We start from the raw sequence: 24,264 nt of genomic DNA on the forward strand, positions 1-24,264 counted from the left end.
TCACGCTTGTTCTTCTAACACCCGTTCGTATCAGAAGTCCCCAGTGCCTCTTCCGTGCTCGTCCTCTGGTCAGACAGACAATTCCCGAAGGGCATCTCAGGTTATTCTCCAAAGCTATGGAGGCTTCTTTTCAACTACCAGCAGATTGCTCAGTATATTACTTTATCATGAAGATGTTTTCTCCCTCAGCCATCATTACAAACAGCCAGCAAACTCCAATCCTCTTCAGGTCCGCCTATCCCCTTTTGAAGAGGGGCAAGATGATGAAGAAATCACGCCCTTAAATTCCCATTTGAAGTGATTTATGAATTCTGTCTGAATGGGTTCTTCACCTTAACAGATGACTTTCTGAAAGAAAGCTCTATACTCCAAAAGCCTCTGTAGATTTGCTCACTTTTTCTCTACAAGACTGAGCTTTTAAGACTTCTCTGCCTCTCTATGTCTATAGCTCCATATAGGCAGGAGGCCAGCCTGCCTCACCCACAGCCCTGAGGCATCTCCCTGTGTGTTCACGCACACTCACCTGGTCGATGACCCTCCACCGCTAACCACCAAGCCTCATTTTACCAGGGCCCAGGCAGTTCTGTACCTCTGCAGCACTCCGAGATGTTTATGGCAGCTGCAGAGTGCTCCTCTCTGACCTCTGTTAAAGATTACGCAGTGGACATGGCAGCCAAGTCAGATGCCAGTTCAAAAGGACAATATTTCAACTGCTGTTTGACTGATGCAGCTGGAACTTCTCCCTTCCACTCTTCAAGGAAAATGCAGGTTGTCTCACACTTCGGAAGAAGAAAGGATGGTCCCTGACTCTCATCAAGCTGGGGTTCTTCAAGACAGAGTCAGCAGGACACCACTGGGTGTCCTCCAGCCCAGCTCTTTGGAGCGCTTTGTAACAAAACCATTGGATTTCAAGGGAACTGAGGGAACACCACAATGGTTCTGTGCTCACCGTCCCTACCTAAGAGCGGAGCGAGGCAAAGGGCTTGTACACAACCCAGAGAGATATGAGCCAAGAGAAACCGCATCTCATCAGCGCGGAGCATCTGTGCAGCTACAGCAGGGTAACGTCAACACTGTCATATCAAAAAGCTGCAGCTGCTGGAGGGTTATCCCGAGTACTACACAGCATGAGCTGCAACAGAGACAGCCAAGAAACACAATGTCACCTTGTCCAGCTCCCAGTGGAGATGACAGCTCAGAAAATTCTGGTCATGTTGCAGTTTTCCCTTATTTGAGGTCCATACAGCAAAACCAGGTATCACTTAAGGCAAAGAAGAAAATTAGAGAGTACTGAAAGCGTACGTCCCGGCTAAACCAAACCAAAATGACTCAGCAGCTACAGAAGGGGTGGCGAGTTGAGAAATACTGCATATATTACCGAGTTCTTATACCTTCTCAACAAATACTTTTCTATAGCCCTGGGGACTGCGTGCACTGAGCTCTCGCACAGAGAACGCACTTGTCTCTTGGCACATGTCCCTTGGGATGGACTTTGGAATGACCAGCTGAACCTGACCGACCGTAGCGGGGAAGAAGATGCCAACTGAGAAGATATTCATGCTGCAGTCCAAAGGTGTTATCACAACTAACAGTCGTACCTGCCTAGCGTTGACTATCATCTAGCGACTATATCAATAAGCTGTGGATCTGCAGATACACCGGATTCAGCACAGGCTGAAAAAATTTCTGAAGATCCTGAGTAAATATTTAGGCAAATTTGCGCTGGGCTCCTTGCTACTTCACCGGCTGCGCTATTAATACCAAGCTCAGTACCTTTAAGCCAGTTCGAATATGTTTGCATGAGCCGCAGTCACCCCTCTGGATTGCAGGGTGGATCTGTGCGTTGCCACCAATGTACAGGAAAGGATTTGGGATGCGATTGCAGCAATTCAGAGATATTTGTAGTTTTTGCTGTCAGCTGCAGGCAGAAAACATTGGCAAGAGACCTTAATAGTAGGACAGCTCGTCGGCAACCAAGCACCTACAATCACAGGGAAAAACTGTAGGTCCGAAACAGATCTATATTTGTGTGCATACTTTTTACATTGTTTTACATCCAACAAACCTACGTTACTACTGCTGGTGAGCCTTACGCTTGATAGCTTCCCGGAACACCCCTGCCAAAGGGACCGACTGCCTAAGCCTGAGCTCCTGTGCAGACTGTCAGACCCCAGAAGGTATTGAACCTGAGTGAATCACGGCTCCGTTACTGCTCAGGCTGTTCTCTGCGCTAACATTAATATGTAGGGACATGTAACCTATCCAGAGGTTCAATAGAGTCCATTCAGGAAAACTAACAATTTCCATCCATCAGCAAAGCTGCAGGTAGATGCCTGATTGGAGAATCACTCTTTATAGATGCCTCTGCATTTGTGTCCTGCTCAGCGTATAACCAGCAGAAAATGAGGTCTTTTTTTTTATAAGTACCTCTATAAATTTTGGGTTAGTAATTAGCATTTCCAGGACTCTGATTATTAAGCGAAGTTGTGTTTAAAGGAATATGTGACAGGTTGGGGGGCATCCTACTACATATTTAAAGATTTTTTTGTGGGAGTGAAGCATACTCATTCATATTTTGTGCAGGAATAAATAAAGGCCTGTCAGAGGAAAAAATATATTCTGTAGCACTGCAGAGAGGGGATAAATAGCCCCCAAAGACCCCATCGTACCTAGGAAACTCTGGCAATTAACTGTTTAGCACATGGACAATGAAAACTGCCAAGCATAGAGGAGGAATTCTCAAAAAAAAAAAAATACTGTCCAATCTCCTGCTCACCTCAGATACCAGTGGTCAAGACCTAGCAGTTAAGTTGCTTTCAAATAAGCCACATCAAGTGTCCGTGGGATGTATTTCAAAAGGACTAACGAGAGGTATTGTCTGCAAGATCATCGAGATGAATTAGAAAGAGAGCCAGGAATTTACATAACAAAAGTGTCAGACTTTGAAACTATCTTGGAATCCCCTTGCCCCCCCAAACCCTGCTCTTCCACATGTGCTACCCCGAAGTCTCCCACCCTGGGGATCAGTTACGCTTGGCTTACTCTGAGCACCAGTATTTAGGTGCTCATATGAGACCCAAACTCACTAAGGCAAGAACCTGCAACCGCAACTGTGATAACACCACAGTCACTTTCAGATCCCATTTGCTTATTTCGTTCTTGTAATTATTTTTCCATCTCTCCTCTGTTCTAATGGTAATAACATTTACAGGAAAAACACATATGTACTTGAGTGGTGGCTTGGGACATACTGACACATACACATCAAAAAATGCCAGGCTTCAGATGCTATCAGTATACCTCCAGTACATCAAATAACTTTAAAGATCAAAACATACTTTTACATTTGAATGAGCTATTTAGCACACTGTAGAACCAAAAGATGGAACAAACTTTCCCTGGAGGGAGGAGCCAGAGGACTGGCTGGTTGGTCTGGGTTCATAAAACAACCTCCCTCTGTTTATGTATCGCACTCGTTTTATCACAATGCTATCTGAACACCTTTCCAAAGCAATTAAATCCAGGCAAGTTGAATAAGCATTTTCTCGCATCGTCCTACATTTTTTCTTGTCCGTATCCAGGAGCAAAAAAGAGATTATTGTGTTGTTTTTCATCTCATATAAAACTCTACATCTCCTAAAGAACCAGTGTGTTAGGGCAGGGCTGGGTGCAGCTGGCCGGGACGCGTGCTCTCCCCAGCCGAGTGCCAGCAGCACTGCACAGTCCCACCCCGTCGCACACAGGGACTCTGAGCATCTCAGAGAAGGCAATTTCTTGTAGCTACCAAGAATTATTCACTAAATAAATGAATGAATTAAAATTTGCATAGACAAATAAGAAATGCAAAACCTCAATGAAAGCACAGTAAAAGGAATCTGTGAAGCTCTTATTCACAAGGACGTTTTCTAGCCTGTAGTGGTTTCTGTGAGATATTCTATTGAATAAGATTATCTTAGATGCAATTTATAATGATGCTGACTGAAGGAGCTAATCTGATACCAAGAAACTAAGATATCCAAAATTATTTTCTGTGCTCGCTGAGTTGAATTATTATGTTCCTCTTTCTGCTAATGCTAGATTGTTCATGCAACATATTTTTATGCTTCCCCCCCCCCCCCCCCAATATATGAACTTTTTGTTAGTTACTTTGAGAACTGAGCCTTAGGACTGACAATTGACTATTTTCCAAACAATCAGTTTAAATGTCTCTTCATACCAAGGAACAAGCAGCCCTTAAAAGAGAACTGAAGCAGAGGATCCCTGGTTTAACTGATCCCACAGGGCAGAAGGAATGAGGATATAAGGGGCCACACGGCTGGGCTACGTAAGGAAACACCAGCCCTGCCGAGATAAAGGCAGCCTGGGGCAGGCAGGCAGGGCGACGCCAGGGAGAGGGTGCTCAGCGAGAGATAAGCCTGGCGAAGAGAGAACCGAAGAGGGAAGTGTTGGGGAAACCAGGCTGAGCAGAAAGACGGGGCAGCAGGACTGTTTGATGATAACCAGCTCCTTGGGATACCTGGTCTATCAGTGTGGGACAGTGGCCTTGAATTCCCAGGACGTGTTTGCAGCTAGCAGTAAGGAGGCGACGGCACTGATCAAAACCCAGGGAATGAAATAAGCAGAGCAAAAAGAGGAGGTGGCGGCCGTCCAGAGGGGGAAGCACCCTGGCAGGGAGCTATGTGTACAGCAAGAGTTTGGAGCTGCTCTGAACACAGACTGATCCCATGATCGACTGGATTCCCATGGTGTCCTGGAGCCGACACCATTCCAGCAACCTCGCTGTGCTGGATGCTGTTTGACTGCTCAGGGAAAGGGGACGCACTCAGAGTTAGACTGGATAAACTCTGGCTATGCTGAATTTCGCTATTTCTGATTATTTTGCTTGGGTAAAATAATTCCCGGACAATGTTACCTTTTTCTTTACCTTATCCATAATGAATGTACTAAAACCTGTGCCTGGAAAGACTAATGAGAAGGGAGCAATGAAACCCCTACTCTCTCAAGGGGACACATATTAAAAAAAATAATAAAAAAGAAAAGAAATACCAGGTAAAATTCTCCCACTTAAAGTTTCAATGAGAATATATTTATCTTTTGTGTTGAAAACTGTTTGGGGTGATTCCCCCTTTAGTAGAACAAAGTCCAATGCCCACAGCACGGCGGCATCCTTGTGTCTGCACACAGAGAAGTCCCACAGGCCAAACGATGGCCACCAGCAAGGCAGCGTGGAGTAAAGCCGATCCGTCATCCAGGAGAAGCAAACCCCAGCCACAGCCGCACCAGTCGCTACAACGACATCCCACTTCGCTTCTTTGAGTCCTTCCGTGCAATGGGACTGAACGACAAGATCTCCTTGTAAATATGCTCTTGAAAAACAGAACAAAATAATCGTGAATATCACTAGCACGTGTGATTTTTGAGGACAGAAATGAAAGTTTGTTAGATGCGCAAAGAGGAGGTGTTCAGTGGAGAGGATACGGCAGGTACAAGCTGGGAGGAAGAGACAGAAAGCAGAGAGGTAAAAAAAGAGTCTGCCTGAAGAGACGGAGGGATCTTTGCTGAACGCATAAAAGCAAGAGCAAGGCAAGGGAGATGTGCACGACCATCGAGGCACCAGCAGGCAGCTGCAGCCTTACTCAGCATGTGCACAGGAAAGAGAGAGGCAGAAAAGTCCCGTGCTAGACAGGAACGTCAAAGAAGAGAAACTTCTTACTTCTCCACTCATCTATCGAAAGCTTTTCATGTTCCAGAGAATCATCATAGGACTCTTGCGCTTCTGTCTCCTCCTCAACGTCTCGGAACTGGTCGAAATAGGGGTGAGCCAACGCCTCCGTCGCTGTAAGGCGCTTTTCCACATCCAGCTGCAACATCTTGTCAAGCAGGTCCACTGCTGTAGAAGACAGGAATAGGGCTCAGCAAGGTGCGACGGAGAACAGGCATCCTGTGCATGAACCCTGCAAGTGATGGGACTAGCGTTTCCAGTACTGCACCTCCAGACCTGAAAATGAGAGATTCCTCAACCTGGCCAAGGTAGCGTGGCGCTCCCATCAGTGGGGATGCAAAATCTGCTCAACAGCAGCCTCAGGGAGCTCTTACTAACAGAAGTGGAGGTGTAAATCGGGCAGAAATAACAAATTAGTCTTCAATGAGCCTTGCTGCGCGGATGGGGCTGCAAGAACATAAACAGCGAGCCAATAGCTTCAAGATATTTTTCAGTTTTAATAATTTGCTTTCGCTCTGACCCCCGCAACTCAAAGTAGTCTTAATATGAGTAATCTATATAGAAATCTATACATCCCTAGTAAACAGGAAGGCAGGAAACTTAGCTACCAACAAGTCTGTCAGCTTTGTTCCCCCTTGGTTTTAACAGCTTAATGCTTTCTTCCTTTCAGCTTTTAGAAGAGTTTTGCTCGCTCTCACCTCTAATCTACTTGGGAAAAGAGCTCCGTGTAAGGGATCAATTTTTACGCTGAAAATCGCACATTTCAGCCGCCTGTTAAGTATCAATAGATCCAGGTGTTCAACAAACAGTTACGATCTAAGCTGTACTCTAAAAAAAAAAAAATTTACTGTGGGGCTCTCCTAGCACTTTATCAAAACCTATGATTTCTTAGATGTGGGGCTGAGAAATAATAATGAAAAAAGAAGAGCTGGTTTGTTTATCTAAATGCTACCGATCCTAGTATCACCTGCTTGGCTACAAGCACCAAGCTCTGGAAGCCAGTATCAGCCAAAATTCATCCCAACTTTCATACCAAGTGGAGCTGATATACGCAACTGTCCTAATCCCGTAATTTGCATCCCACCACCTAGACATCCCGTTATATCCAGCACCCGGTCTCTTCTGGCTCGTTGATACCAGAGTCAGAAGTTTATCTCTTCCTTAAATATTGTATGTTACAGGCCGTGTAATTTTAAAATCAAATAATAAATACAAAATTCAAGTAAATGGCCATGAACAGCAGAACATTGCCATTCTAATGCCAATAAAGAATAATTTTGCTTTTAATTCATACATATTTGCCCTGGGGAGGGGCAGGGGCACAACCTGCAAGGGAGGAAGTAGCAGGAAGTTATGAGAAAGAAGAGAAAGAAAATCGCCACAGCTGTGGCGGTCAGCCTGCCTCCCTTCCAGCTGTGAGCTCGTGAGAAATGCTGGAGGTGACTGACTTACCCTGCGGGTTGGCTTTGGGGAAAAGCACAGACAAATCCTTCTTGGGGATTTTAGGAAGGGACTTGATATAACTCTTAGCCTGAAAGAGAAAGGAAAGCACAGACATTTACTGCACGTGGACAAGTGCCAGGGCAAAGACAGCTCTCAGGTCTCATGATGAGCAAAGGCAAATGAAGAGCAAATCATCCCAGATGTCACATTTCAGTGACCAGTTGGCAAGGAACTATTTTTATCAATTGAGATACAGAAATATTCCTGCTTTAAGGGCCAAACTGGAGAACAGAGGAGGTCAGCGGTTTGCTGGGGCATCAGGCACCTCACCCAGGAGACCCTGCAGTCCACACCAGTTCCCAGCGCAACACCAAATCCATCAGATGTGCCACTAGCAAAGAGAAACATCTTCCTTCCCCGGGGAGAAGATTGCTGTCGCTTCTCTGCTGTAGAAGCCACGCCTCTCCCATCTCAAAGACACGTCCAAGTTAACCTCTCCCCACCACACCTCTGCCAGCAAGACCTGAATCCACAGTGAACCTTCTTACCGCTTTGTCCTCCAGCTTCTCCACGAAGTCTTCTCCTGGATGCCCCGTTACTTTCAGGATCTGAGTCAGTTGATCTAGGTCTAGCAGGCTATGTTAAAGATCACCCAGCTAGGAGTGAGCCTTGGACACCACCCAACAGTTCAACCTGCGGACTGGGTGCAGGAGAGCCCGAGGACCCATGGCAGCTACGAGGAGGTTATGATACAAACCCAACGGAGCCCCACAAGCACAGACTCATTAGACTGGCAAAAAGAGCTCAAAGGCTCTCCTCCCGGGATGCCATTTTCATCAACGGATAATTTTGCTTGCACAACCCTGCCAGGGCATGTGCCCTCAGGTTTCGGGATGGAGCTGTGGCCACACCAGGTTAGACTGCTGATGTAGAATGCAAGCGGCCAGCACAGAGGTGTATTTCTAAGGGTGGCTTGGCCCCCTCCTATCTTCTCTGCGTTTTCCTCACGAAAAAGACCCACTGGTCCCTGCGATTACCTCCTGGTAAACCAGACTGACACCTAGTTCTCTCAGTAGCCTCACTCATAAAAGCCCTTTCACACACGCCAAGAACTATTTACCCCTCCCAGGGAAAAGGTTCAGCTTGAAAGGATACAGTCTTTTCCTTTAAACAGCGTTTTCCCAGTCAGCATTTCTGCCATGATGCAGCCAATAGACCAGATATCCACTGTTCAGAGAGAGAAAAAGGAGAGAAAAAAAAGTAGATTAAAAAAGGACAGTCAAAAGGAAGCAATGATTGCTGGGGCTGTTGCTTGCTTTGTTGCTTGCAGCAAGCACTGATTCAAATTTCAATCCCATTTTCCACCCTCCCCTGTTGTTTCTATGCTGTGAAAATCTCTGCTTTCATCATTTCCCGCAGGCACTAGCTTGGGAGTTGTGCAACAGCTTTGGGACTTGCTCTGCTCCAGGGGACATGGATGATAAAGAAGAAAAACATCTGGAGGATTACGTGATATTTGACCCAGGCGTGACAGTGGGATCCCCGGGCTCGTCACCAGACAGTCACATCGCTGAAGCAAGGCAGCTCACCTGTCTGGTTGTAATGCATCCAGTTCAGAATGACTTCTGGGGCTCTGTACCAGCGCGTAACCACGTAGCCGGTCATTTCAGCATCAGCGTGTCTGGCCAAGCCAAAATCCAAGATCTGCAGTTCACCAAAGGAAGAGGGAGAAGGAAGGGCAGGAAAGAAAAGAGAAATCCTATGGGCAAGTGAGAATCTACTTCAAAAGAGGAAACGAAGCAGATCCAATCAGATGATAATGAAGCTCCAGCTACACCACAGCTACCCACGGGACAGTTCAAAGAAATAACAGGTTTCGCAGTCTTAATTCCACTGTAAATTGCAAGCCAGTTGCAAAACCAGTTGTGTGAAGACCCTGCTGAAAGGCTCAGTGCTGTGTGCTACCTGGAAGGTCACTTCCTTTCTTGAAACTTAAGTTTCAACTCTATGAGCTTCATTTAATTGAGTTGTTCTATAACCTGGCGGTGAAGGCACACTCCCAGGCCACCACGACTCACTCTTTCCTATAAAAACACCTTACAGCTGACAGGGGATGGCCTCTCCCTCAATACTGGAGATGAACATGGCTTGACCCAACGTTTACGAGCAACAGAGCCACTCCCTGTAATATACATTACAGCTACAGCACCGCACCAGCGAGCTGCGAGCAAACCCTTCAGAGCAATACTGGAAGTAACTTTGTCTGGAATCACAACCATCATGTCAGTGAGAACCAAAGGGTAGCTGTGGATGAATCCAGTTATCCTTCAGGGATCTTTCACCTAACGCAAGTATTGCTCAGCAGTATTGAATCTGTTTGGGAAGTCGTTACGAACTGCCGTGCTGCAGGAATTACGGCGACAGGATGTTCATTCCAAGTCTTGGGCCCTGATTCAGCAAGTTACATCAGCAGGTGAGTATTTCCCACTGCCTGCAACCGCTGAGTAATGAAACGCCTCGAATCAAGTCTCCGAAAGCAAGAGAAAACGTGACGGTGCCAAATTCCTGCTGGCAGTGCAGTTCCTCCATGATCTGATATGCTACGTGCTACAAAGTGGGGCTTTTCCACCTACCTTTAGCTGACAGTCTTCATTCACAGCCAGGTTGCCTGGCTTCAGGTCCTACAACAGACAAGAGCAGAATAATAAGGATGTTTTGATTTGCAGCGCATCAACACAAGCCTCAGCCAAACCTCCGCTTGCCTTTGATGGGATCCCATAACATCCCGAGTCCGTACAGCAAAGACACCATGCCTGCTATACTGTACAGCTTTAGATTACTATTTTTGTTTTTTTCTGAAACAGTTTTAATTCAAAAAGCATCATAAAATGATTCACAGCTCGTCAGAAAATACAGCCTTTGCTCAAAATGCTGCACAAACGAGCAAATCCGAACACATATAGGGTGTAGGAGGGAGAAGAGGGAGGACGCCAGAGAGACCTCCGAGCAGACAGGGCTATTAGTGAAATGATGTTTAGGAGTTTATTAGTTTTATGACCAAGCTGTGTTTCCCCTAAACAGACAAAAATCGGAGTAACAGTGCACATGAACTTACCCTGTGGATGATTCCGGCTGAATGAATATACTGCAATAAAAAGAGAAGCCACAGTGTGATCACCAGCAGACAAGACTTTCTGTTCTCCAGCAGAGAAACGAGCGCTACAACCAAGAACTTGCTGAGAACACAACTCTGCAGCCTGCTGCAGGTCCCCGGCCCCCGGGGCAGCAGTTTGAATAGAAATCTCCACACTGAATTTCTGACAATATATGCAATCATATTGCCAGTCTAAAGAAGAGGCATAGAGCAGAAGAGGAGGTATGGAGCAATAGTTCCTTACAGCGAATAACCCAAAAGCTTCAAACTATCAAACAAAGGCATCAGGATTACAGGTAGGAACGTGGTCAGTAGACGGCATGAAAACTTTGTTGGTTTGGGTGTTAAACTGTGGAAAAAGGTCTCATAATGAAAACACCGAATTGGAAATCAGATTCGAGTTGCAAAAACTGACCACATGGCTTCTCTCACACCAGTTAAACCTTTTGTGTGTTCCTCCCCCCTTTATTTAAACTCAAGATACCAGTGATCTGGGGAAAGGGGTTGTTAAGGTGAACTCATGGATGCCTGTAGGCCACTGCTCTGACTCCAGGTGAAGGTTATTACAGAGGGCAGCATTAAGACACTCTCGCTACATCTGAGGGTTTGCAGGGATTGCTTGCTGCTCTCTCAAAGCCAGTTAAAGCAGCATATCCTGTCCTTATTCTATGGAATAGAAAATCATTCCCTCTGTCTTCTCCCCCCGAGAACCACAGTTAGGAATTCAGCAGAAGCTCCCTTTGCTACCAGCCTCTTCCTTTCTACGTAGCGTTTTGCTAAGGGTTTGGGCAAGTCAAAGAGTGACGCAACCGCCGTCACAGAAAAAACATTGTAAGGTCTATGACCGCTGATTGCTTCGATACCTGAATGACTGATGTGAACGAGCAGTCGTTTTGATTGATGTGTGCTGGAAACAAGAGTAGCTCAACAGCAAATACCTGTTCTCAGGGGATGCCGTAAACCCCCAAATCTTCCTATATGGTGCTGGAAGGGGGTTTTGTTATGGTCAGCCCAGAGGTGATGTGTAGAGAAGACACGGGAAGTCACTAAACTCCTCCAGACCCACCTACCTTCAGCCCTTTCAGCATTTGGTAGACCAGGTACTGGATCTTTTCATCACTGAATTCATGTCCCATGATCTTTTGTAAATCTGTCCGCATGTATGGCATCACCAGGTAGCTAAAAGGCAGGAAGACAAGGCCCTGAGTCTAGAAGAAAAACATAGGGAACCAGACCAGTCTTGTTCTCACTTGGTTTGGTTTTTTTTTTTTGGCTGTATAACTTACTGTCACTAAGACGAGTTGTTGTGAGAACGTTCTAGAATGCGATGTCTAACTAGCATAGCCTGCAGTGATGCTGGGATTTCAACCTGCTCTGAAAATTGCCCTTTCTCCTCCCCTCAAATCAGATATCTGACGTCAAGTAAGAACAAGGATCTTCCAAACTTTTAACAGTCCTGAATTAGTTTACTTTAGACCTCAAGTGATGTTCAATTCCGGATGGCTTTACACCATCTGGGAGCTGGAACATCTTGCGCAGCTTTGAAGACTCTTGCAAAACTGCTGCGTTGGCTCCCAAATTTATCTTTCTAATGTTCTCCAGCCCTGCCTCGGAAGACAACATCTAGCTTCCTTCAGTCTTTGGCCTGCCTGCCGAGACTGCTAATTAGCTGACGGTCTTCCAGCAGGAACTGCTCTGAGAACCTTCAAACACTTTTCTTGCAGGCTGCTAACTACCCAGCCATCAGCCAAAAACCCAAACCCAGGTGCACGCTGCTCGTGCCCAAGGATGGGGAAGGGAAAACGACTCGTCCAGCCTGACCATCAACACTGAGGGAGATGCCAAAAAAAACAACCCCACCGAAACCCAAATGAACAGCCAGAATCAAGATGCAAAGAAAGCCAGATCTTTAAAATTCTCAGTTTAATTACCCCAGGGCCTGATGAACAATACTTTTCCCATTCTGAGTGCAGCCTCTTAGCTCAGCAGTCACACAGGCCGTGTGTTAGCATAGGTCACGCTACACGTGATATGCCATGGAATGTAACGCCTCTTGGTCACATACGTTTCTCTCTATATACCGCGTTCTCCCAGCTGTGAGCGTGGCATGGATCTGTTTATGTATTCTCGGTGTTTCAGCCATGGGAACTGACTTGTGCTTTTGATTCTCCTTGTGACTTGGGGATGTCTGGCTTTAGTCTGGCCCCTTTTCAACTCAGTCTGTTGGACTCAACCTGGTCTGTTATCCCGCTGCTAAGTCCCAGGTGTCTTGGGCAATGGCTCAGCCTAGACAGAGGGAATGCAAATTCCAAACTTACAAGTCCTGGAATCCCTGGAAGGAGGTGGCGGAGGTGAAGACATCAAGCAGCCCAATGACCTGATGGAAAAGAGAGGAGTTCACATTTAAACCTGGAAAGCATTTGCTGTGCACGTGGGACTCAGGTAGCAGCTCTCCAAAGGCACATGCACATGGGTGAGCACCAAGAACTCCATCTGAGGAATCCAAGGACTCCTCACTATGCTGCCCAGCTGCTTTTCCTCTTACTAACACACGGGAGCACCCATTACACATCTGCTTCAGCCTGGTGCCAATGGGGCGCAGCAGACAGGTAGCAATTAAACCCCGAGACTGCCTGCACGTGCCAAATGTCGGGACCTCTCAATTAAAATAAAGGTGATGCCACCAGAAAGGACTTGCTCCCAGGTGGCAAGAAAACCCCCTTGTTTCATCAGGAATGGAGAGAAATGAGTACTTACGTTCTCGTGCTGCATGTGCTTCAGCAGCATGAGCTCTCTGTATGCTCTCTTGGCGAAGATCTCCGACTGGAATGGGCGGCAGAGCTTCTTGATAGCCACTTTCTCCCCTGTCTTCTTGTCTATGGCTGAACTGCAGCAGACAAATAAAACCCAGTTCTGACATTGGCAGTAAGTTTTAACAAATTTTGCAATACCAAAGGTCTGCTCCTAGAGAAGAGTGAATTCTGGAGCTCGTGGAAGACCAGCAAAGAAAGGCCTTGAGAAAGCCAGTGGAGCTCTGCCCACCCAGATGTTACCCTGTGTGACTCTGGGCAGCAGAGCACAGCCCGCGCTCTTTGGAGGACTAGGTGGGATACCAAGCAAAGTATTAACGGCTCATCTTTATTCCCCTTAACCTGCAGAAACGAGCTGGAGCTAACAGAGCCATGAGAAGAGGGAAACACGAATGGTTAAAGGTCAGGATTAGTTCTGACTCTGCCTTCTCCTTCCCTAACGCAAGCAGATAAGGGAATAAAGTAATTTCTGCCTTGCCATCTGCTTGGAAGTTGTCATCTTTTAAGGTACGTCAGCCGCCTTCGCTGTATTCTGGAGCAAAGACAGTGGATGCCACATGCTGAAAATACAGGCTGCTGGAATTAACTCTCCTGCATGCGGGATCTTTGATGCTATATGTATGCTGCTGTGTAAAAGCAGGTCTGGCTGAAAATGAGTCTTACAAAGCTAATGAAAACATGGTACAACAGCCGTCGCTGGAGCCGTGACGTGTTGTTCCCTCTGGTCACGTTTACTGTTTGTATCTGGACAGGGCGATCCTGCAACACTTTCTCTGCTTCTGGAGGCTCTTTGATCAGGCCCCGGGTTTCACCAGATGAGAAGTGGGGAGGGAGGTCCTCAGGCAGAGATAGCTGTCGTTTGGGATTCTCGGTGGTGTTTTCTGGGGGGTCTTGGTGCACCCTATTCCACATTGGTGCCTCAGCCCTTCCTTGACCCCTCCAAGAGGCAAACAGATGAAGAAAGGGTTTTTCCTTGCCAAATTGCGCTGTGGGTTTCCAGAGCAGCTCCCCCGACTTTGTAAATCCTTATCTCATCTCCTGGGGAAACGAAAGGGCTGGAGATCGGCATGTTTAGTCCCACGGCTTTTAGCTGCACAGGGTAACCGAACCCACGTGAACGTGGGCATTAGCACTTTGCGCGTGTCCTCCAGCCTCGCACAGACACATTTCCCCTGCTGCCTTCTCCGAAGGGCGGTGTGGTTCACCCCGCCGCCGTCCCTGACCGCCAGACTCCAGCCACCGCTCCTTCCTCGAGGCTCTCAGAGGACCCGAGACGGGGAGGGGCAGGTACCATAAAGCTGTAAAGCAACACTACCATGACGTCCAGGGCCGTCACGCAGAGGCAAGACTTCTTAAATAAACAGGGAAATGCCATCTATAATAACGCAATCAAATTTTGCATGCATTTTGCTGGGTTTAGGGCTGATTGCATTAGGAGAGGTGGGAACATCCCGCTCCACGTGGCTTTCCCTTCGCTTCAGTACTGAGGAGGGGTTAGCAGTTCCTTGCTGCAAATCTTGGAAGCCTCTTGCACAGCTTTCCCTGATTGTCAGCCACAAGCAATCAGTTGTGGTGCGTCCTCTGGCAGTCTGGGCTATCAGCAGCGCTCATCTAGCGAGCAGACACAACCTCGCCGGTACCACTGGGCAACCTCCCTGCTCTTGGCCACTGAGGTCCCTTCCAGTTGCTCTAAGTCGCGTGTGACAAGAGCAGACACATCCTGCGAGAGGTGTGACGGCAATTTCGTCAATGCATTCAGTCGGGAAAAGCAAAGGAAGTGCTGGAACAGCCGCGTGAGGCAGCTTCAGCACTGAAGATGGCATAGGATATCTTAGGAGGACAGCGAAGAGTTGTCTCAGTTTCAGGACGTCAGCGGCTGTCAGCAGAGGGGACAGCTCAGTGTAACGTTTTCTGAGGAGCCAGGGATGTGAGAGGAAGGGACTCGGACCACGAAGTCAAACAGCTTCTGCAGAATTCAAGGCAGGTTTCCTAATCTGAGGGTACATGTTCTTACCTGCCTTCCCAGCTGCCGGCCTACAGAGCATCTAACCCCACCGCTCAGCACAGAGTGTTGGGGTGATGGAGCTTCAGCCTGCCCCGTACAAACAGCATTCCTGTCACCCTTGCCAGGAGGCACAGCTAAGAGTTAATCCAGCTGATGCAGCCGGGACAGCCCACCACGTTCTTCCCAGCACAGATTTAATGAATGGCTGAAGTTCGGGATGACACCGGCCAGGCAGAGCTGTGTCCCTGCCTTGACTGGCAGCGATTGGCAAGACCAGCGTTGGAAGGGTCGGAAGACTCTTCTTCCACAACTACATTCAGCTGGAAGCCAAATCACTACAGATTTTGGCAGAATTAATGAGGGAAGAAACACATCTTTGTTCTTTTTCCTGAGTTAGTTTCTCAGCTGCTTGAGAGCCAGCAGCTCTGAATAACGCTGCGATAAGAAAGCTTCCCAGCAATTCCCAGCAGAGGACAGCAAATCCTTACTCCACACGCTTCCACCTCTGCTTTGTACGGGAATCGGCACCGAACCCTCCCTGCTGAGCACTGTCCATGCAATACCACCCCCCCCGCGGCCCATTTTAACACCCATCCCTCCCTCCCCGAGACCTCCAGAGCAGCCGAGACTTTCACAGGGACCAGTAAGAGATTTGTCTTATTGTTTGTTTTTTTCCGGTGGGCAAGGAAACTTTGCAAGGATTTCCCTCTTCCCTTTTTTGTCCTGTCTATTTTCTTTTAGTCTTCCTGCTTTCCCTTATGATAAAAACCAGAACACACTGTAGAAATGTAAAAAAAGTTCAAGTTTAGTCTTGTCTGATTTTGCAGGACTCATTCAAGCATCTCAGAAGCTTAAATGCACCCGGACAGCAAAGTGGGGAAAGGAAACACTGGGTGCCACTTGGTAAATAGGCAGCCAGGGGACAAGGACAGAACCTGGGCCCCAGGGTGTCTGGATCCGTGGCGGGACAGTCGGCAGATAGACTTTGCCCAACATCTACAAAAGGGGACACACCTGTTTTTAATATTTATTTTAGCTCGGTGTGTTATGAAACAAGGGCTCCATTCAGATCCTATCTATGGGCTGCTTCATAATTAATCGTTCAAAAAGTCTCCCCCAGTTCACCAGTGTAAACCAGGCAAGATCTGACTCCTGCTTGCTCTCACTACAGGCACCTTTGCCCAACTGATTAATTAACAGCAGCTCATGCTGCTCTCTCGTAGGTTGAGGGTTCTCGTCAGCCGGGAAGGAAGTCCCAGTCTGTCACTGATCCTGGTTTACAACAATTCTATCTATTTTACGATTTCGAGCTGGAAGCAGTATCAAGGCGGGGGTTGTATTGTCCAGCTCCTTTCCCCAGGCAGCCCAGCATCAGCTGCCTTGCACTAAGCAGCGAGGACGCACTGCAGCCACCCCGTCCCTGGAGATTCAGTGCTTTGTTCAGCACCCAACTCTGTTATCATTGACAAACGGCTTCCTGACACCCACGTATTTTTTCCCCCTTTGCTGCCAGACAGAAACCCTCCCGTAAGACAAGCTCGAGACCAAGGCAACTCAAAAGCTGCCTGACCCCCCAGCGTCGAGGTGAGACCCCGAGGCGCCCCGCAGCACCTGGCAGCGCTGCCTACCTGGTCCTCGAGTCGCTGCCTAAGGACGCCCCACCGAGGTGAGCTCTGGTGGGAAACTTTCCCCTCTCTGCCCACCCAGGGCGACCACAAGAGGAAACATCTCGGTTCTCGGTTTCTTCAAGCGACCAAGTCTCCAATCCGCTGCCCGCGCTGGAGCAGGAGGCAAACCGCCTTCATCACACATGCAAATGGCCTCTCCTAATGGAGGGGTGCTGACAGGCACCTCCTCATTTCCCCCCCCGGCGCGATACTTTAAACACCCCCAACTCGGCGCAGGCAGGACCCCACTCACCACACCGAGCCGTAGGCTCCGGACCCCACGGGGTGGAGGGACGTGTATCTCCTGGGCAGCTCCCAGAGGGTTTTGTTCACCTCCTGTCTGTAGAAGCCTCTTCTCCTTGCGATGTTCATCGCCCGGCGGGTGTGGGACTGCCACCCCCCCAGAGTCCTGGCGTACGGGAGGGCTTCTGGGGTGAGAGCGGGACAGCGAGGTCTCCTGCGCTGGTAAAAAAGGCTCTAGTGAGTTTCCTTCTCTGTTTTCAGCTGTTGCAAGCGTGAAGGGACATGTCTTTGGGCCCTCCTCCTTCCGCCTCCACATTGGCGGAGGTGAGGCATCAGGATTCTTGACACGCCTCGGTCTTGTGCAGGTGCCTCCGGACCCTGCTATAGGAGCTGAGCACCCAGCCCCATGGCAGGCACACCCCCAGCAGCCCCGCCGTCACCTACAGCTCCCGCTCTGCTGCATCCACCGGGCCGCCAGCCGAGAAATGTCCTCGTGGGGCTCGGAGGAGGTCTCGTGAGAATCCCCGCTCTGAACAAGTGGATGAGTAAGGACTTGTCGAGCCAGGAAATCTGGGGGACAAGCCACAGCGCAGAACACGCCTACCCAAATAGCTTAGACAGCTCAAAGGCTGCAATCGACTGAAGGAACAGCAGAGCACGGACACCAGAGAAACAGGAGCAAGATGAGCTCCCTGAGGAGACATTGCAGCTCATGGATGCCGGCTCCACCCACCACCCTTCCCACAATCCCCTGGGAAAGGGGAGGGGCAAACCACCCGGAGGCATAAAGGCGGCTGGAGGAGCAGTGGGCAGTTTGCTCATCTGCCTTAAGCTTAGAGTGCGCAAAGCACTGGATGGAGAAAGCCACCCTTCCTGGAAACAAGGGTGTCACAAAGCGCAAAGGCTGGCACAGGGGGATCGCCACAGTATATTATAATATACACTGTATTTTAATGTACCTAATGCTTTCTGAGATGAGACTTGTCTGACATGCGGCCCTGCACGTTGGGATGTGGAGACCTGGACAGTTCACGCTGCATCTCTCGTGACTTTGTCGTACCTCCCATCGCCTGTGGGGAGACTAGAACAGAACAGACCTCAGCGAAACCCAAATCCAACGGCAAAACCCATCTGAGAAAGGCTGCCGAACCCGCCTCCCTTTCCCAACCATCCCCTGGGCCCAAAGCTTTAGAAACCACTTCTCTCCTGAACTTTCCGGGAAGGAAGCCTGCTCCTTCCTGACAGCTCCCGCCCCGTATTTGCACCCCTGAACCCCCCGTGTCGGCCGCTCCTCGGGAGCTGCTCTTCCGAGCTGTGCCCTGCCTTCTGCCAGCGCCTTCCATCTTCCCACAGGCCCTGCTACAGGCCCATAAAATAAGTGAAGTCCTGATGCTTGTAATCTCTGAGGGGCCTGCTGCGAGCTGCAAAGGTTCTAGGGAAAACATGGTACTCTGACGGCGACTGGGAAAGGCGACAAGCTGTTGCATACCCGGAAAGACGCTATGCCTTATGTCCCTGCTGCTTTCTTGAGAAATGCTGAAACCCCACGTACAGACGTACAAGATGCCCACCTTAACCCCTGCTGGGTCACCTCACCATCAGGCCTGTTAAGAGATGGCGAGAACAACTTACACAGTAGGCAGCAAAACTCGGGGAGCGGCAGCAGCGGGGAGCCCGCAGAAATGATCTGGATGAGGGGATCGAGGGCACCCTCAGTCAGTTTGCAGGTGACACCACGTTGGGTGGGAGCGTTGATCTGCTGGGGGGCAGGGAGGCTCTGCAGAGGGCCCTGGCCAGGCTGGGGCGATGGGCCCAGGCCACTGGGTGAGGGGCAGCAAGGCTCAGGGCCGGGTCCTGCACTGGGGGCACAGCAACCCCAGGCACCGCTGCAGGCGTGGGGAGGAGCGGCTGGGAGCTGCCCGGCGGGAAAGGGCCTGGGGATGCTGGTCGACAGCCGCTGAACATGAGCCAGCAGTGTGCCCAGGTGGCCAAGGGGGCCAGTGGCATCCTGGCTTGTATCAGGAATGGTGTGGCCAGCAGGAGCAGGGAGGTGATGGTCCCCCTGTGCTGGGCACTGGTGAGGCCGCCCCTCGAATGCTGTGCTCAGCACTGGGCCCCTCACCCCAAGAAGGCCATGGAGGGGCTGGAGCGTGGCCAGAGCAGGGCAGCGAGGCTGGCGCAGGGGCTGGAGCCCAAGGCTGGGGAGGAGCGGCTGGGGGAGCTGGGGGGGCTCAGCCTGGAGAAGAGGAGGCTGAGGGGAGCCCTCATCGCTCTCTGCAACTGCCTGAAAGGAGGCTGGAGCCGGGGGGGTCGGTCTCTTCTCCCCAGGAACAAGCGATGGGACGAGAGGGAACGGCCTCAAGCTGCACCAGGGCAGGTTTGGGTTGGGTATTAGGGAAAACTCCTTCCCCCAAAGGGCTGTCGGGCCCTGGCCCAGGCTGCCCAGGGCAGGGGCTGAGTCCCCATCCCTGGGGGGATTTAAAAGCCGGGGAGATGTGGTGCTGAGGGACATGGTTTAGTGGTGGCCTTGGCAGTGCTGGGTTAACGGTTGGACTGGATGATCTCAAAGGTCTTTTCCAACCTCAGCGGTTCTATGATTCCACCATCCCGCCCTGGGCTCCCTGACAGCCCCTCGCTCGGTGCGAAGGGGGCGCAAATGCAGCCGCGAGGGCAAAGGAGAAGGCGAGGGTTTCTTCAGTCATGCGCGTAACAAGTCCCGGGAGCGGGAGCCTGCCCCTCGCTCCGGTGGGAAACGGTTGGTCTGTCGTCTCCTGGAGCAACGGGCTGCAGGGCACCTGTCTGGGGCACGGGAAGGCCAGGGAGGGCTCCCAAAGCAGAAGGAAAACTGGCTGATGGTGAAGGACACCAAAAAGCACCCAGAAAACTGTGGGAGAGGGGAGAAATCTAAATGGAGAACTTTGTGGCCCGCTGCAGGGCAAACACAGGGCGTGGAGGCTCACCAGAAGGCATGTGGAGGGCTTGCGGGCAACCCAAAACGTGAATTGAGGGTCCTGGGGCACACCGAAATGCAAACGGGGCCACGGGATGCCTCCAAACTTAAGGACAGCAGAAGGCAACCCAGGGGACCCAGAGGAAAAAGGCAGTTCCTGCAGGATGAGTGCAGGCCCGGGGGTGCATGGGAAGGAAAGTGGAAGACCATAAGGCACCCGTCCCTACAGCTTTATCGTCTGTCTGTCTGTCTCTCCCTTCCACCTCGTTGGCACTCTTCCCACCACTCCACCCTCACCTTCATTACTGAGTTTCCCCTGCAAGGACAGCACGGGAGCTGAGACTTTTTGAGTAACCAGCTTTAACGCGCTTGCCTTGCCCGATGGGCAGTGGCTGCTGGGTGAAGAAAACCAAGTCGGAAGCAGCCCTGGGCATTACCAGGGGGGATATGGACGGCAACGGGACAAGAAGCTACGGTTTCACATCTCCAGAAAACCTTGGTGAATCCACATCCTCAGTATCGCGTGCTGTCACGTTCTCTGCATCTTATGAAGGACAAGGTTTTGAGTCGGAAAGGTACAAAGCTACCAAGCTGTGTAAGCCGAGCCTCGACAGGCTGCAGTTTCCAACAGCCCTGACGCTGGAGAGCGTGAGAGGAGCGGACTGCACAAAGCGGCAGGACTTACGTGCTCCTCCTAAGCAGCGTCTCCCGTTGCCACCGGTAGGGACAGGAGACTGGTGTGGACTTACGACGGCACCTCCAGCTCAGTGGGGCGTTTTGTATCTTCTTGGGACATGTGGTACAGAGAAGAATGGAATGGAAAAGTGATGGTATTTGAATTACTTTGACAGCCTCTGTCCTGTGCACCATTCTGCGGACTCTGTTTCTCTCTATCATAGCGAGACCTCTCTCTGCAACAGTCAGTGCCAACCCCAGGGGCTGAAACCCTGAAATGATTAGGACTGCCGTAACTAGATTGCAGAGGAGAACATAGCCGGACATTTTGCAGTCTCCAAACACAACATAGCTCAGAAATAAAGATCAAAATTTTATTTCCAGGTTGGTAATAAAAGTAATTCCATGACTTCTGTAAACCATTGCATAAACGCTATAGTATAGAAGAGCGTTAACAATTTTAAACAGTTCCCTACAATGAAATGAGTACGCATTACGACGACAGTTACACACGCGCAGTGTGACAGTAACAATATTACTACCTATATTTAATACGAGGATACTCCGAATGGCAGTATAGAAGAAAACAAGTATGTCTTTAATAATCTGCTATTCAAAGAAGACTAATAAGTAACACGTAACATGCAGCTTGGGATCTACCTGTAATTAGCATACTTTCGGTTAAATTCCAGCTCCTAACCGTAAAAACCCTGAGAAATCACAATTTTAATCTATTATTCCCTGGCCTAAAGTAATTGTGAGAACATAATGGCATTCACATTAAAAATTATGTTCTTGCATAAATTAACACAGAACTGCGCCAAATACCAAAGTGAATCTTGAAAATCTATTCAGCTTGCTTCTATGGATTTTGTGAACCCAGCAAGTTACCGTACTGGAGTCTCACCACAATATGATTTTCATTTATCTCTAGACAGCGTATATCGTACAAGGCTGAATCCTTACCAAGGTCAGCTTTCCCTTCTGACTTCTTCCAAACACTCGTTTCTAGTCAACTGCGTATATTTTATTATCCTCCATTTTAAACCGCGGCTGTAGAAGTACGTATTTATTTGTATTTGCAGTTGGCTTGCTTTAATAAGACACAGAAAACTTTGCTTATAATTCCTCACAAAAATAATTCTGTGCAGAACAACTGTATTATTTCCACATGACTGCAAGGACGACGACGTATGCGTCAAGCGATTACCTAAGCATTTGTCTATAATTATAGCAAGCCACCCACTCTGAGCGTTTCACACATAGGTACGTTTCTTTGGTACGTGTTTTTTCCTTCCCCACAAAATGGTTTGTCGATAGTTTTTAAATGTGTCCGTAACTCAGCACTGAAGCAGCTTACGGGGAGCACCTCCAAAATTTTCAGTACTGATCTCACTATAGGGCACACATCGTTATTTTTGAGATTCACCACTGTAAAACACAAAACGTAAAACCGTTTAAAAAGCAACAGACTAAATATATTTGTTCGTTGGCTCTAAAAATGCAGCACATACGAACGGCGACCGTCAACATGGCGATTCGCGCCGCAAGCGCTGTGTACAGTCCTTTTTTGTCGGGGTCGCAAGATGAGGAAAATCGCCTGTTACTACCAAAAAAAAGAGACCAAAGGATGGCCCTGGGACCACAGGCCCCAAAATACACATGAAGAACTCCCGACTTTGACAGGACGGCCCAAACCCACGCCGGCGTGCCGGGTGGGTCATGGACGTCGCGCGGCGGCAGGCGGGCAGCGCGGTACGGGCGAAGCCAACGCTTGCGGCCAGGCACCTCCGAGCTGGGGTTGCTCAGCCTGGAGAAGAGGAGGCTCCGGGGAGCCCTCATCGCTGCCTTCCAGCGCCTGACGGCCTGCGAGGAAGCTGGGGAGGGACTTTTTACAGGGGCACACAGTGACAGGACAAGGGGCGATGGCTTTAGACCGAAAAAGGGCAGATTTCGATGAGAGAGAGGAGGAAATTCTTCACCGCGAGGGCGGTGAGGCACTGGCACGGGCCGCCCCCTGCCCGGGAGCGCTGAAGGCCAGGCCGGACGGGGCTGTGAGCACCGCGGCCCGCGCCCGGTGCCGGTGCCCGCGGCGGGGGGCCGCAGCCGGCCCATCCGGTGCCCCCGGCCCAAGCCTCCCGCGGCCCCGCCCGCCGCCAGGCGGCGCCCTCGCTGCCCCCGCTCTCTGCTGCCCCCTGCTGAGCGCGGGGCGGCCCCGCCGCCGCCGCCCGGCGCATGCGCACTGCGCCCCGAGCGGCCGCCCCCTCCGCCGCTCGCACGCAGCCTCGACTCCGCCCAGGCGCCAGGGGGCGGCAGAGGCCGGGCCGCGCGCCGGCCCCCTTCGCGCTCGGCGGCTGCGGCCCCAGTGAGGCGGAGCGGCCGCCCCGGGCACGGGCACGGGCACGGGCACGGGCACCGGGGCGGGCGGCACGCGCCGGCCTGGCCCTACCTGCTCCCGCACCGCTGCAGGACCCGACGGAAGCTGCCGAGCAGCGACGCGCGGGCCCGGACGCCGCACTACGCATGCGGGAGCCTGATGGCGGCGGCCCCGGCCGAAACGCGCATGCTCGCGACGCGCCTGTGGGAAACCGCCGCTCTGCGTCACAACGACGTAGCGGAGAGAGCGGGCCAATGGGAGGGCACGCCGCCGGCGCGGGGCGGGGCGAGCTGCAGGAGCAGAGCGAGGCCGAGGGCGGGCGGACGCCACGGGACCACGCATGCGTCACGCGAGCGCCCGCAGCGTCAGCCTCCGAGCTCAGCCTGCGGCGGGGCCCGGTGGTGCCGCGCTGCGGCCGGCGGGCGCCTGAGGAACGTTCGAGGCCGAGGACGCTCAGGAAGCTCTGGGACGACGCCCTCGGACACGCGGCGTGGCTCGGGGGCGCCCTGCGCGGGGACGGGAGCCGGGCTCGATCCTTGTGGGTCCCTCCCAACGCAGGACGTTCTGCGATCCTGTGAAGCCACCGTTGGTTTCAATGCACGCTCTTTTCCTTTCCTTCCCAGGCCGGGGCAAGCGGCAGTGCTGCCAGGAGAGACCGACCAGAGGCCGCCAGAGTAACACTGCAGGGAGCAGGCGAGGCTGAGAGAAATGGCGCCTTGCAGAGCAGCAAGGGACCACGCTCTGCTCCCCCCTGCCTCCGGCGGCCCCACGTCATCCAGCAAAGCGTGGGCGTGCAGCAGTGCCGGGGCGCTGCAGAGCTGACGCAGTCGTGTCGCAGGCAGCGAGGACCCCGGCGCAGTTTGAGCCCAGCGGGAAGCGCATCAGCCTCCAGCAGGGCCTGTGTTGGCGTCAGACAGGCTGGGAGGCACCTGGCTGAGCCTCGCTCTTGCCCCTGATGTAATCCAACGTTGGTGTTAACTGACAAAAAAAGTGATGTCAAGGACTTGCTTGTGCTTATAGAATCATAGAACCACTTAGGTTGGAAAAGACCTTTGAGATCATCCAGTCCAACCGTTAACCCAGCGCTGCCAAGGCCACCACTAACCCATGTCCCCAAGCACCACATCTCCCCGGCTTTTAAATCCCCCCAGGGATGGGGACTCAGCCCCTGCCCTGGGCAGCCTGGGCCAGGGCCCGACAGCCCTTTGGGGGAAGAAG

The 24,264-nt window shown here is 50.9% G+C and overlaps 1 protein-coding gene and 1 long non-coding RNA gene across 6 annotated transcripts; one reads left to right on the forward strand and one right to left on the reverse strand.

The window, feature by feature from the left end:
- Positions 1–5,064: 5,064 nt before the first annotated feature.
- MAPK13 (mitogen-activated protein kinase 13) lies at positions 5,065–18,952 on the reverse strand. 5 transcript variants are annotated; one of them, XM_087761612.1, is made up of 13 exons: positions 18,004–18,952; positions 17,055–17,263; positions 13,077–13,206; positions 12,638–12,696; positions 11,390–11,498; positions 10,281–10,310; positions 9,799–9,846; positions 8,755–8,869; positions 8,321–8,392; positions 7,714–7,793; positions 7,175–7,253; positions 5,714–5,890; positions 5,065–5,366 (listed from the first exon to the last, which is right to left on the reverse strand). In XM_087761612.1, exons 2-13 carry the CDS (start codon positions 17,171–17,173, stop codon positions 5,287–5,289), a joined length of 1,098 nt encoding a protein of 365 aa, XP_087617738.1. In that variant the 5' UTR covers positions 17,174–17,263; positions 18,004–18,952; the 3' UTR covers positions 5,065–5,286. The 5 variants fall into 5 exon arrangements, with proteins under 5 accessions (XP_087617738.1, XP_087617736.1, XP_087617737.1 ...); XM_087761610.1 differs by having other exon boundaries at positions 17,055–17,258; positions 17,489–18,952; XM_087761611.1 differs by lacking the exon at positions 18,004–18,952 and adding an exon at positions 17,649–17,767.
- LOC148055246 (uncharacterized) lies at positions 10,491–17,503 on the forward strand. Its single transcript, XR_015705654.1, has 3 exons — positions 10,491–10,615; positions 16,648–16,800; positions 17,306–17,503. It is a non-coding gene; the product is annotated as an uncharacterized LOC148055246 (long non-coding RNA).
- Positions 18,953–24,264: the final 5,312 nt, after the last annotated feature.

The sequence above is a fragment of the Nipponia nippon genome, unplaced genomic scaffold (genome assembly GCF_047370975.1).
Source record: "Nipponia nippon isolate SJK-2023a ecotype South Korea unplaced genomic scaffold, ASM4737097v1 scaffold_25, whole genome shotgun sequence".
NCBI lineage: Eukaryota > Metazoa > Chordata > Aves > Pelecaniformes > Threskiornithidae > Nipponia > Nipponia nippon.

What these genes read in the sequence shown, in the direction of transcription:
- MAPK13 (XM_087761610.1), bottom strand. Translation starts at nt 17,748, where the DNA reads ATGTCTCCTCAGGGAGCTCATCTTGCTCCTGTTTCTCTGGTGTCCGTG. An exon ending in TTCCAGGGATTCCAGGACTT is followed by an intron (nt 11,499 to 12,637) that starts GTAAGTTTGGAA and finishes CCTGCCTTTTAG; the next exon opens with CTACCTGGTGATGCCATACA. An exon ending in GCTGTTTAAAGGAAAAGACT is followed by an intron (nt 7,794 to 8,320) that starts GTATCCTTTCAA and finishes ATAGCCTGCTAG; the next exon opens with ACCTAGATCAACTGACTCAG.